The 13,449-nt window shown below is 39.2% G+C and overlaps 1 protein-coding gene across 1 annotated transcript in view; it reads right to left on the bottom strand.

Annotated features, from left to right (window-relative positions):
• LOC114654410 (endoplasmic reticulum metallopeptidase 1-like) overlaps positions 1 to 13,449 on the bottom strand; it is a 43,088-nt gene that overhangs the window by 21,866 nt on the left and 7,773 nt on the right. Inside the window, exons 3-7 of the mRNA XM_028804955.2 lie at positions 11,489 to 11,616; positions 10,513 to 10,618; positions 7,627 to 7,773; positions 1,433 to 1,525; positions 928 to 1,140 (exon numbers count right to left, since the gene is read on the bottom strand). Coding sequence (XP_028660788.2) covers positions 928 to 1,140; positions 1,433 to 1,525; positions 7,627 to 7,773; positions 10,513 to 10,618; positions 11,489 to 11,616 — 687 coding nt within the window. The remainder of the gene's footprint in view (positions 1 to 927; positions 1,141 to 1,432; positions 1,526 to 7,626; positions 7,774 to 10,512; positions 10,619 to 11,488; positions 11,617 to 13,449) is intronic.

Genomic DNA, 13,449 nt, shown 5'->3' with positions numbered 1-13,449 from the left:
TCTGACATTTTCCTATCAATAGAGTTTACTACTCATTTTGGGTGAAAGCGAAACAATGATTGAGAGTATCGCACAGACTAAAGCAGACGGCAAATACTCCATCCAACCCTTACAGAGCAGGTATTGTCTCTGGAGAGAATTACATCCTGGCTTCTCTCAGTACATCAGAAAAATAAACTCTTGAAAAAAATTCCCACAGGATACACAGCTGACACAAAATCTAAAAAAATGTAATCCTCTGTAATCCATGACTTTACTTTCAGCTGCTTATTGATTTCCACAAAAACATAACAAACTTCTGTCTTGTGTATTTGCTGAGCTAGCATCCTATTAGCCTCTTTTCAACGTGACTCAAGTAATAATAGCTCCATTTCAAGTGGTCTATTTTAAAGATGGACACTTTATTATTTTAAACAAATAGTGCATCATTCTGTATGACTAGCACTATGCATAGATTACCAGTAATTCAGTCATATTGTGCCTACCCCAAATCTTTACTCCAGCAATCAACCACTTATCATAATGGTACAATTTCTGCTATTGGCCATTCAGAATTTCATCATGAAAATGTAGTGTTGAAAGTGTTCACAAACATTCAGGCAGCATTTCATATTACATAAACTGAACACGGGACACCCATGGACACAAAAGAACTGAACATGTCATACAAATACAATCTGTGCGCACATATACTTGTGGTGTCATTCCTGCCAAAAATACAGATGTCATGAAGTTCAGCTCAAATTGAAAAAGAATTTTACTAGTGTAATGTTCTGAAGATGTAGAAAGCAATTCAAAAAATCTACAAATAAATCATAATAATACTTACAGGCTTTGGTAGTCAGGCTGTACGTTCATCTTCACATGATAAACATATCACCTACTTAGAACTGTGTATAAAAAATGAGGTGGTAAATATTAACTCACCATTGTCCTTAGGAAGAAACATTCTGTTTATAAGATAAATGAAAGTCACCACTGCGACAATGCAGTTAATGATTGTGCCAGTTCGTGCTGGGTAAGCAACCAAGTACACTCCCAGTAGATCAAAGTAAACCATGCTGTCATGCTGATACTGTACGGAGGCAGACAGCTCATTAGATGTAGCAAGATGTTTAATCACAGCCAGAATATTGTCACCTGCATCATAAATAAATAAAACAAAAGCTGGTTAAATGTACTGCATGTAACAACCACATCAAGGGGACAATTAACATTTTCTATGAGTGGATCTTCTTCCTTGCAATAGAACTGAACCGAAATGAGTAAGGGAAGGAAAAGTCATATCCCTTGCTGTCTGTTGTCAGCAGCAGCCTACTTCCATATAATATATCCATATTTATATTATGAACCTTTACAACCCCAGCCTTCTAACTGCAATAAAATCAAGAAATTAATTCAAAAAATTAAAAGCCTCATTTACTTGACTCACCAGCTCTTTGTATGGATTCTGTCAGAATTCTGTTGGCTGTATCAAACCTGGTATGATAGAGGTAACCATTTTCAATGAAGGCCATATCTATGCCTGCAAAGAGATACACAAAAAGAGTTTTATTTATCTTTAACTAGGCACCTCTGTCCTGTTCTATCTTTCACCAAGTCAGCAACAACAAAGTCTAATTGGTGACAAACAAAATACAAGAGTACCAGAAATAGAACAAATCTACATAAGCAAAGCACAGCCAAAAAGTGTAAACAGTACGAGCAGATAATAACTAGGGCTGCAATGATTAGTCGACGTAATCGACAACATCGACTTCAAAAAATCATCAACACGGATTTTTTATTCTCGACGTATCATAAACAGAACCTTCAATAGAGGCTCCGGTCACAAAGAACCACATTGGTTTTTGTAACTGCAATGCACTACATGAACGACGTTTGTTATTATTTGTCAAGACTGCACACGGTCCTACCAGTGAAGAAGAATGTCTGAGGAGAAGAAGAATGCAGAGGAAAATAAACGTGGTTGCAATGGCGAGTCGGACACAGGAGGAGGAAAATTGAGACCGAAGAACACTTCATCTTCACTTTATGCAGATTATGCAAAGCGGAGCTTTCTTTTCACAGCAGCACCACCACGATGCACGGGTATCTAAAATGCAAGCATCCTGGAGCTGTGATGCCACCGTCTCTTGAGAATTTATGCTGGCGCTGTTAGTTAGTTAGTTAGGGTCAGATCAGGAAGGGAGGGAGAGCGTGAACGAGACTGAGAAAATAAAAGTGAAAAAAGCTAACTTTTATAAGTAACAAATTTACACCCGATCTGTTCGTTTTCAAATAATATTGCATTAGTGCGATGATGTTTTCTGATTGGTACTATTCAGGCCATACAATGATTTCTTCAAAATGTCACATATATTTGTCTCTTCTTTTTTTCCCCGGTGCTGCACACTGACACCAGAAGGCGTGAGCTTACTCAGTGCTAGCAGCAGCACACAGGTGGCCGGTTGCTTGTGCTATAACAAGTTGACCTGGCGGCGATCAAAGCGCATGTACTGTGTAAGGCATAAACGGGGTCCACTGAGAAAAGAAGAGCCTTCATGGCTCACCTTGCAGAGGGACATTCTTTCCTCTGCATGTCCTGGAGTCCTGTGCAGACTGGGCAAGGTCAGGGGGAAAAAAAAAACGCGGTCACCAATTACAACCGCAAGAAGGTACGCAAATGAATATGAATAAAATGAATAATGTTGTACATATCCGTGCCACAATGTTTTCCGAAATGTACTATAAGGTCATAAAATGAATAATTCCAAATATAATATATATCTATGTCAGTGTGGCTTTGACATCACGGGCCTTAAGGTGCATACTAATTTAGCGTAAACGGAACACTCAATAAAATTGAATTAAAAAAATCAAGTGATAATGAGATACGAGTAAGGCAGATTCGTCAGCGTTTGTGTGTCAGCGTTCATCCATCCAGATCAGAGAATTTCCAGTTTGTCTCAAAACACCATTCACATCTACAGTTATTCCCAGTTTCAGATAAAAAGTAACGGCGTCAGATCCCTGGGGGGTGGTAGTATGTAACGTGATCGTGACTGAGAGAATAAAAGTGGAAAAAAAAAAAGGATAACTTTTACAAGTACTATACATATACAGTGGCTGTTACAGATGCAAATCAAATGTATGTGTTTATTGTATAATATTAACAATAAGAGCAACTCACAACGGTAAATATACAAGGCAGTCAGGATCGAACCTGGGGACTCTTGATTACAAGTCAGCAAATCTTACCGCTACGCCACAGAAGATATTGTATCATCCTTGAACATATGTGAAAGTGTTTATTTGATCTTTGCACTTCAGGCTTTACACATTATATAGTTTACGTCTACATTTTGTCATTTATTACTAAAACATGAAAATGTTTCTGTTTTAACAATGTATTTTTTGGTTAAGTTAAATGCACTTTTTTTGTTTAAAGACTACGTGCACTTTAGTTTGTATTGTTTAATGTATTTCTTTTTTATTGTGATGGTCACACTAATATAAAAACATCTGATTATTTTCAAATTGATATGTTTCACTGGTTGTTATTTTAATTTGATTATTATTAATTTTAATCGTGTTAATGCAGAGACATCAGGGTGACATTCACAGGTGGACAGACGTGAGCAGATGAGGTAAGACATGCACTGGAGCCCAGAACAGGATGTGCAGCCACAGGTCGCAGACTTCAAAATATTCAGGCATGAAATAATCGTGACTAATCGAAAAAGAAATTGAACGATTAGTCGACTACCAAAATAATCATTAGTTGCAGCCCTAATAATAACACATTTGTATAGTACAGTGTATGCCACACATCAGTATTTTACAGTTGCTATAAGTGAATAGTACCATAAAAAATCTTTACAACTAATGCTATATGAAGTATAGTTAGACAAGAACATGGAAGTACAAACTGCACAAACAAATACCTTAATATGTATACAGTACATAACATGCAGGGAAGGAGTATGTTACACTGACGACAAAAGAGCAGTGTTGCATCAAAACAAGACAAAAACTTTAGTTTTAAAAATAACAAAAAAGTTGGTTGATGATTGACTAAGGGAGGGTCTAACCTTTTCCAGTTTACCAGAGTACACCAGTTAGAGTTCAATGGAGTGCCCAATGTGTAGCTCCTGGCATGCGGCAACAAGGACATAAAAGACATACAGTACAATTAGTTCAGTCTTTAGATAAGTTCACTTCACCTGGTGAAACTCATGTAAAATGAAGAGATATACCTGTCGGTTATGGAAGACCTTGAAGACTTCCAAAATAATGTTATTTTAGAAAAAGACCATCCATCCATTATCCAACCCACTATATTCTAACTACAGGGTCATGGGGGTCTGCTGGAGCGAATCCCAGCCAACACAGGGCACAAGATAGATAGATAGATAGATAGATAGATAGATAGATAGATAGATAGATAGATAGATAGATAGATAGATAGATAGATAGATAGATAGATAGATAGATACTTTATTAATCCCAATGGGAAATTCACATTATCCAGCAGCAGCATACTGATACAATAAATAATATTAAATTAAAGATTAATAATAATGCAGGTGAAAAACAGACAATAACTTTGTATAATGTTAAATGTTAACGTTTACCCCCCCCGGGTGGAATTGAAGAGTCGCATAGTTTGGGGGGAGGAACGATCTCCTCAATCTGTCAGTGGAGCAGGACAGTGACAGCAGTCTGTCGCTGAAGCTGCTCTTCTGTCTGGAGATGACACTGTTTAGTGGATGCAGTGGATTCTCCATAACTGATAGGAGCCTGCTGAGCGCCCTTCGCTCCGCCACAGATGTTAAACTGTCCAGCTCCATGCCAACAATAGCGCCTGCCTTCTTCACCAGTTTGTCCAGGCGTGAGGCGTCTTTCTTCTTAATGCTGCCTCCCCAGCACACCACTGCGTAGAAGAGGGCTCTCGCCACAACTGTCTGATAGAACATCTGCAGCATCTTATTGCAGATGTTGAAGGACGACAGCCTTCAAAGGAAGTATAGTCGGCTCTGTCCTTTCTTACACAGAGCATCAATATTGGTAGTCCAGTCTAATTTATCATCCAGCTGCACTCCCAGATATTTATAGGTCTGCACCATCTGCACACAGTCACCTTTGATGATCACGGGGTCCATGAGGGGTCTGGGCCTCCTAAAATCCACCACCAGCTCCTTGGTTTTGCTGGTGTTCAGGCGTAGGTGGTTTGAGTCGCACCATTTAACAAAGTCATTGATTAGGTCCCTATACTCTTCCTCCAGCCCATTCCTGATGCAGCCCACGATAGCAGTGTCATCAGCGAACCTTTGCACATGGCAGGACTCCGAGTTGTATTGGAAGTCCAATGTATATAGGCTGAACAGGACTGGAGAAAGTACAGTCCCTTGTGGCGCTCCTGTGTTGCTGACCACAATGTCAGACGTGCAGTTCCCAAGACGCACATACTGAGGTCTGTCTTTAAGATAGTCCACGATCCATGCCACTAGGTATGAATCTACTCCCATCTCTGTCAGCTTGTCCCTAAGGAGCAGAGGTTGGATTGTGTTGAAGGCGATAGAGAAGTCTAGAAACATAATTCTTACAGCACCACTGCCTCTGTCTAAGTGAGAGAGGGATCAGTGTAGCATATAGATGATGGCATCCTCCGCTCCCACCTTCTCCTGATATGCAAACTACAGAGGGTCGAGGGCGTGTTGAACCTGTGGCCTAAGGTGGTGAAGCAGCAGCCTCTCCATGGTCTTCATCACATGTGATGTCAGAGCAACAGGCTGAAAGTCATTCAGCTCACTAGGACGTGATACCTTTGGGACTGGGGTGATGCAAGATGTTTTCCAAAGCCTCGGGACTCTCCCCTGTTCCAAACTCAGGTTGAAGATGCGCTGTAGAGGACTCCCCAGCTCCGATGCACAGACCTTCAGCAGTCGTGGCAATACTCCATCTGGAACCGCTGCTTTGCTGGCACGAAGTCTCCTCAGCTCTCTGCTCACCTGCGCTGTTGTAATTTTAGGTGGGGATGTCTCTCCTATCCTGGTATCAGCAGAAGGATGTGTGGAGAGTGCAGTACTCCGAGGTGAGAGTGAGAGTGGGTTACGGTGGTCAAACCTGTTAAAGAAGTTGTTCATTTGGTTTGCTCTCTTCACGTCTCTGTTGATGGTGGTACCCCACTTCGAGCTGCAGCCAGTGATGATCTTCATCCCATCCCACACTTCCTTCATGCTGTTATTCTGCAACTTCTGCTCCAGCTTTCTCCTGTACTGCTCCTTCGCCACCCTGAGCTGGACTCGGAGTTCCTTCTGCACGCGCTTGAGCTCATGCTGATCACCGTCTTTAAAAGCCCTTTTCTTCTGGTTCAAAAGGCCCTTGACGTCACTTGTAATCCATGGCTTGTTGTTAGCATAGCAGCGTACTGTTCTTACTGGAACTACAATGTCCATACAGAAGTTGATGTAGTCAGTAGTGCAGTCAACAACCTCCTCAATGTTCTCACTATGTGATCCCTGCAGGATATCCCAGTCTGTAGTTCCAAAACATTCTCTCAGAGCCTGCTGTGCTTCAGGGGACCACTTCCTGAATGAGCGTGTGGTTGCAGGTAGGACCCTCACTTTTGGTTTGTAGTGAGGCTGAAGCAGAACCAGGTTATGATCTGCTTTCCCAAGCGCAGGCAGCGGGGTGGCAGCCCACCGCAGTAGAAAAAGACCAACTCGTATGAATACATACATGAATACATACATGAATACATCTATCACATATATTGTCCACCTCTGGATAAATATTTGATATTTTGATATTTGATATTACCCTGCCTCTCTGCAAGCAGAATTGATTTTAGAAAGATATATTTCCTGCAGAGATGTAGTAGTCACTCTCAGCTGTTCAACAATCTGAGGTCAAGTCACAGAAAATGTGAGATTTTAATATTGTAGAAGAGTATAACTTTTTATTATCTGCTACCATATGTAACGATAAACCACATCACAAAAAAAAAATTCTCGCCAGGATTATTTTGATGCACCTTTCCTCAAGAAAGAGAAAAAAACATTTTCAAGATACTGTAGTTTATAGAACAGTACATAGGGACATAACATTTTTAAATAAAATGGCTTTGGTAAAGTGATGGTAATGTATACCAAATCCAAGATGTGGTAAAGATGGAAAAACTGGACTCTGTGAATTATAATGTCTGTACCACAAGCTCTATTCTGTGGAAGAACTTTCCCAGGATAAAGTTGGCCTTGGATTTAACTCAAGATTCAACTCATTTTGTAATGGAAATAAATCTGGGTAGGCAAATATGAGCAACAGCACTGATGTGTACAGAGAACATAAACAAACAACCTTCATTTCATATCTCAGTACTTTTAAAATGGACCAAGTACTTTACAAGAGCTACAGTACAATTGTTACCATATACTCTTTACAGTGGGCACAAAGACATGGGAAGGGAAATACTTAGGGTCTCATATTGTGCTGTAAACTGTGAATGAGTTGAAATTCATGTGATTTAAAGTTCCGCCTCTCATCCAGTAGGCAACACTGCTTAAATTATGAGGCTTAGTTGGAAGAAAAAGAAATACATTGACATTTGGGTATAAGACTTTGATAATTTAAAAATTAACCTACCAGGAATGTGTCCATGTTTTGTAAAGATTATGAAATCTGTAGTTGATGGGATAGCACCACTCTGGAAAATGTCTTGTCCAACTACAGAGGCAAATGGGTGCACAGCAGCAAGGGCATAAGCCTTCACAAGCCACGGGCTGTTAGGACCTGAAAGTGGTAAAGAAAAAAACATTAAAACAAAGCTTGCTAAAATTAATTTATTTAAAATTTAACGATTACATGCATAATCTTGAGCTTTCGCGTCACTGAAAATTAAACAGAAATATATATATATGACATACAGTATATCCATCCATCCATCCATTTTCCAACCCACTGAATCCGAACACAGGGTCACGGGGGTCTGCTGGAGCCAATCCCAGCCAACACAGGGCACAAGGCAGGGAACCAATCCCGGGCAGGGTGCCAACCCACCGCAGGACACACACAAACACACCAAGCACACACTAGGGCCAATTTAGAATCACCAATCCACCTAACCTGCATGTCTTTGGACCGTGGGAGGAAACCGGAGCGCCCGGAGGAAACCCACGCAGACACGGGGAGAACATGCAAACTCCACGCAGGGTGGACCCGGGAAGCGAACCCGGGTCTCCTAACTGCGAGGCAGCAGCGCTGCCACTGCGCCACCGTGCATACAGTATATATGTATATCAAAACAAAGCTGTCGCTACACTTCTAGTGCCCCAGGTTTTGCAGTTACATGGCACAAATACACTGGTTTAATGAAATGTGGGAAATTATAAATAAACAGACATTTGCAAATTTAGTATAACAGAGGGATGGTAAGATGTTAAGGTCACGTACAGAATCTACTAATTAACATTAATGTAAACTTACTTCGCTTTGTGCTCTTTATTCTGCAGCATTTTATTTGTGCAAAATCACATCAAGCTTTGGATTAATGGTGTAAAAACTGAAAAATGGCATAGAATGGTGTAGAATTTAACCTGCTGTTGCTAAAGTACAATTAAGTTCACTTTGAAAAGTATTCATTTTGATTGTTTTATACACCTTTTCTAGAAGTGCATTATGCTTAATGCTGTTATCAAAAGAAATTTCTATATGAAAGCATTCTGGTAAATGCCTTGGAGGAAAATTAAACATATGAAGTTTAGGATTCAGTGTTATTGGTTTGATATATACAAAAATCATCACAGTTTAATCTGAAACAGACTTTTAAAAAATGTTTTAACTACAGATATAAACGTTATACATTGACAACCTGATTTTCTTTGTATTCCATTAGCCATGCTCTAACAAAAATGCTTCATATCCCAATATAATACATGACTACTTACCAAAATATCTGTTAAACCTACCATTAGGTTAAGCTGTACTGTGCACAAGCGACAGCAGAAAATCTGGTAAGTGTTGCCAGAGTGGGTTCAGTTAGGACGGTAAGGTCTCAAAATAAAAATGGCCTACGGGTAATGTAATTATGTAATAATGTCCTGCAATGTTAGCCTGATGTTCTGCACCTAGGGTGTGTGCGTGTGTGTGTGTATTGGCTCTGTAAAGGACTAGCACCCTGTCCAGGGTTGTTTCCTGCACTTTGTCCAGCACTACAGTGTTGGGCTCTGGCTCCCCATGACCCCAAACTCAATTAAGCTGGCTGAGAATGAGATAACAGGTAACATAAGCATAACAGTAACCTTAGAACCTGACCATGGATGGACCCCAGTTGGATTCCCAATTGGGGAGTATCGCATATTCTGTTATAGTCCAAAGAGATGTCGATAAGTTGTTTGGCCACATTCATTTATCCTAGTGTTACAATAATATTAAATCAGACTGGCGTCCTGTCCCTGGCTGATAAATTCCTTGTGCATGCTTAATGCTACCAGGGTAGGTTTGTGATGCTCTGCAATTTGGTAATCACGAATAAAACAGCTAAAAAAATAAATCAAAGGCTTGGCATTTTTGTGAACACACCTATTCTATAACTAAGTCTCACAAGAGATCTGCAGCGCCATCACAAGTCATGTGCTCATATACAGGGTCAATGAATAGTCACTAATAAATATAATGGGTCACTGAGACGAGGGTGTAAAACACCACACAAGCACAAACAGATTATGGCAGTTTCATTCAGAAAATGACCAGCCGATGATTTGATTTTAAACCTTGGTTGCTATGTGAAGCTACAAAAACTTTTGTTTTAAGTGATGGAGTCTTTGTAGTGGTCCATTACTACCACTGAACAACATGCATCTCAGTCTTAGTAATGCCCAGCACTACTATGTGTAAAAACAATAAACATAATAAAATTCCATGTGGTGTGTGTCTGTCTGTCTGTCTGTCTGTCTGTCTGTCTGTCTCTCTCTCTCTCTCTCTCTCTCTCTCTCTCTCTCTCTCTCTCTCTCTCTCTCTCTCTCTCTATCTATCTATCTATCTATCTATATACTGTATATAGGGTGGCGCAGTGGTAGCGCTACAGCCTCGCAGTTAGGAGACCCGGGTTCACTTCCCAGGTCCTCCCTGCGTGGAGTCTGCATGTTCTCCCTGTGTCTGCATGGGTTTCCTCCCACAGTCCAAAGACATGCAGGTGAGGTGCATTGGCGATCCTAACTTGTGCTTGGTGTTGTGTGTGTGTGCCCTGCGATGGGCTGGCACCCTGCCCGGGGATTTGTTCCTGCCTTGCACCCTGTGTTGGCTGGGATTGGCTTCTTTCGTTTGCAATTTCAATTATATAGGTTTTGCTTATGGGTTACCAACTCTTTATAATTCATATACATATATATACACACATATAAGCTTTTACTATGTTTTTTGTATTTGTAATAGTGTATGGAGCACTGGGCTTATGCATGGAAATATGCTATTTAGGAATAAAGTGACCTGTTACGAATACCAGAAATTAAGTATTTTTAAGTTTTGATGTACCTATTTGAAATACAATCTCCTTCCCTCCAACTCCAGAAGCTTCAAGATTGATGAAAGCCCGCACAAGCTTAGCCCATGGATGCTGTGTGATGAATCCATGACTAGCCTAGAAGACACAAAAAGCAAACCTTGCATGAGGCTGTTTGAAAAAGAAAGAGTTTGAAGTGCACTTGAGAAAAGACATTTTATGGTAAAAACACAAAGCATTCTGTCCCAGTTTGCAAAAAGAATAAGGAATCACCTGTGACTTAATATGACTGTGCACAAAAAATCATTAGATGAGGGTATACTCAAATGTTTTTCTTGGTGTATCATGTCGAAGAATTTCAATATAAAAATAAAATGACATTTTTTTCTGTTTTAAATTATTTAGTACTGTACTTGTATTAGATAGAACTTAAGGTCATCTTTCTTTAACAACCCCCAGTAATGTGTTTGGGATTTTAACTAGGCGATTACAGATTAAACTTGTTTGTTTGTGTGCATATCAGTGGTTGAGAACCTCTGCATTAGATAATGTTACTAGAATAAATTTCTCACTTCTAGAAAAACTGAACAACTGTTAGGAGTAAAATATATGAATATTCTTTTTTATATTTTCCACAAAAATCACTCAATGCCTGCAGTGTAGTCTGTTGCCTAAGAAGCTGTATTGGAAGTGGCAGCGGCAGCTATAGCTTGAGCTAATGTGCCTAGATAACAATTGCACAATAATGCACTACTTTAAACCACTAGATTAGGATGCTAGTTTATAACACAACATACTTACACACACATACACAAGCCAGACAAAGTCAGATATATTAATCATGTAACAGCATGTCTATTAATTATGGGATGAGATCCCCAGGAATGCAAGGATAGCATTGGTCTTAGCAATGGAAGGCAGTAATGCTGCTTACTGTGTCATTGTGTTTGTTTGCCTAAAATAAGAAAAACCTCATACACAACAAATGTCACTTAGTATATCTTTTACCTGAAGCCCACTTTCTTCTGCACCATTAAAAAGGAACAAAATGGCATGGGTCAGAGGAGCGGACTGATTTGATAATGAACGCAGTATTTCAAGCATAATTGAGCAGCTGACAGCATCATCACTAGCACCTAAATAAAAACATAAAGAATATATAATTAAAATCGAAATGTATTTACTTTATTATAAAGAAAAAAGTAATGGAGCATAAATTTATAAATCATGGTTAAGTTACTTTTTCTCGCCTTCCTGGGTTGGTTTATGCCTTAAGGACAGGCTGCAGACCTTGTTATGGTTGAGCTGGATTGAATGGGTTTGAAGGTAGATGAGTGGAGATTTGTTCTTGTCAGAAAAAACTGAAAATGTAACCTCAAAACATGACAACAGTACTGTTACAATGGACCTGCTTGTTAACTTGATCTGTAAATATACTGGGGTTAAACTAACTTTATTATGTTAATTAGTGATTGGCATGTCACAGATATCCATCCATTTTCCAATAATGAGTTGTGAAACATCATTATATAGATGGAGATTGCTGTATTTTTAAAATACTGTTGTACAACTTAAGGATGCTTTGATGAAATTCTGGCCTTGTGAATCCGTATGAACTGTTGCCAATTGTGAATCACCACTTACCTCAACCTTTACAATGAAAACCTTGAGGAACCTCTAGGAAACACACCGACAGTGTACCAACCCATTCAGACAGGTGAGAATTTCATTAAAGTATCCTTAAGTTGTACAACAACATTATAAAAATATAGCAATCTCATCTATATAATGATGTTTCACAACTCATTATTATTTAATAATATTTCTTATGTATTTTGTTAAATAATTTGCCCAGCAAATACACATCACAAAGTTTTTAAGGCTTCTTAAAAATCAATTTCAAGTTCTTTCCATGACTGCCTGAAGATCACCAGTGATGGTTTCTTTAAAGTTACTGCTTTATAACCAAAGTGACGGACTGTAAACCACAATCCCTTTTTGACCCTAAGAAAGTCACTTAACTTGTCAGTGCTCTAACTGTAGTTATTTTGTAAAGCAGTCTAGGCTAAAGTATTATTATGAAATTATTTATTGCGAAGAACAGACAATCTGCCCTCGGTCGGTACCTGCCTTGAGCCCACTGCTGCCAGAATAGATTCTCTTCTTCCATGTCACTGGACCAAAATAAGCATAAACTTAAGATGTTCAGTCAAAGAGAAATATTGACATGAGACTTACCCTAAATTGTATACAGAGAGAATAGTAATCGCCATATGGATAAGAATATAAAAGCAAGCTGGTTATGTTTTCAAATGAAACCTAACTAAGTGAAATGGCAGATAATCTAGAATCAGTCAAATGATACCAGATGGATCTGGAGAACATTCAGGTTTTGCACAAAGAAAATGTAAGGCATTAGACATAGAATGTAAAAATGTTACATGAGCTGAATGCTTGCGGTGAAATTTCAAAGTTGAAAATACAACTTATGAGAAGAACCTAAGAGTTTCAGCAAAAACTATACTATCCACATACAGTGTACAGAAGCAATTAAAAAGGCTAATAGGATATTGGGTTATATAATGTATTTATTTATTTGGCTGGCAGTATGGCATTTGGTTAAAACTTTGGACTTCAAACCACAAGGGTGTTGGTTCAAATCCTACTGTTAACACTGTGTGACCATAAGCAAGTTACTTCTCCTGCCTGTGCTCCTTTTGGAAAAAAACAAAAGAAACGTAACTAATTGTATCCCAAATGTTGTATAATAATAATAATTCATTACATTTATATAGCGCTTTTCTCAGTACTCAAAGCACTGTCCACACAGGGTGGAACCGGGAAGCGAACCCACAATCTTCCACAGTCTCCTTACTGCAAAGCAGCAGCACTATCACTGCACCATGTATGGTATATTGTGTTGGATAAAGACGTTAGCCAAAAAAAGAAATATATATACAGTAATGTGA

Source organism: Erpetoichthys calabaricus, chromosome 7, assembly GCF_900747795.2.
Source record: "Erpetoichthys calabaricus chromosome 7, fErpCal1.3, whole genome shotgun sequence".
In the NCBI taxonomy this organism is placed as follows: Eukaryota; Metazoa; Chordata; class Cladistia; order Polypteriformes; family Polypteridae; genus Erpetoichthys; species Erpetoichthys calabaricus.
The sequence above is the reverse complement of the archived record's forward strand: the minus strand, read 5'-3'. Positions and strand labels throughout refer to the sequence as shown.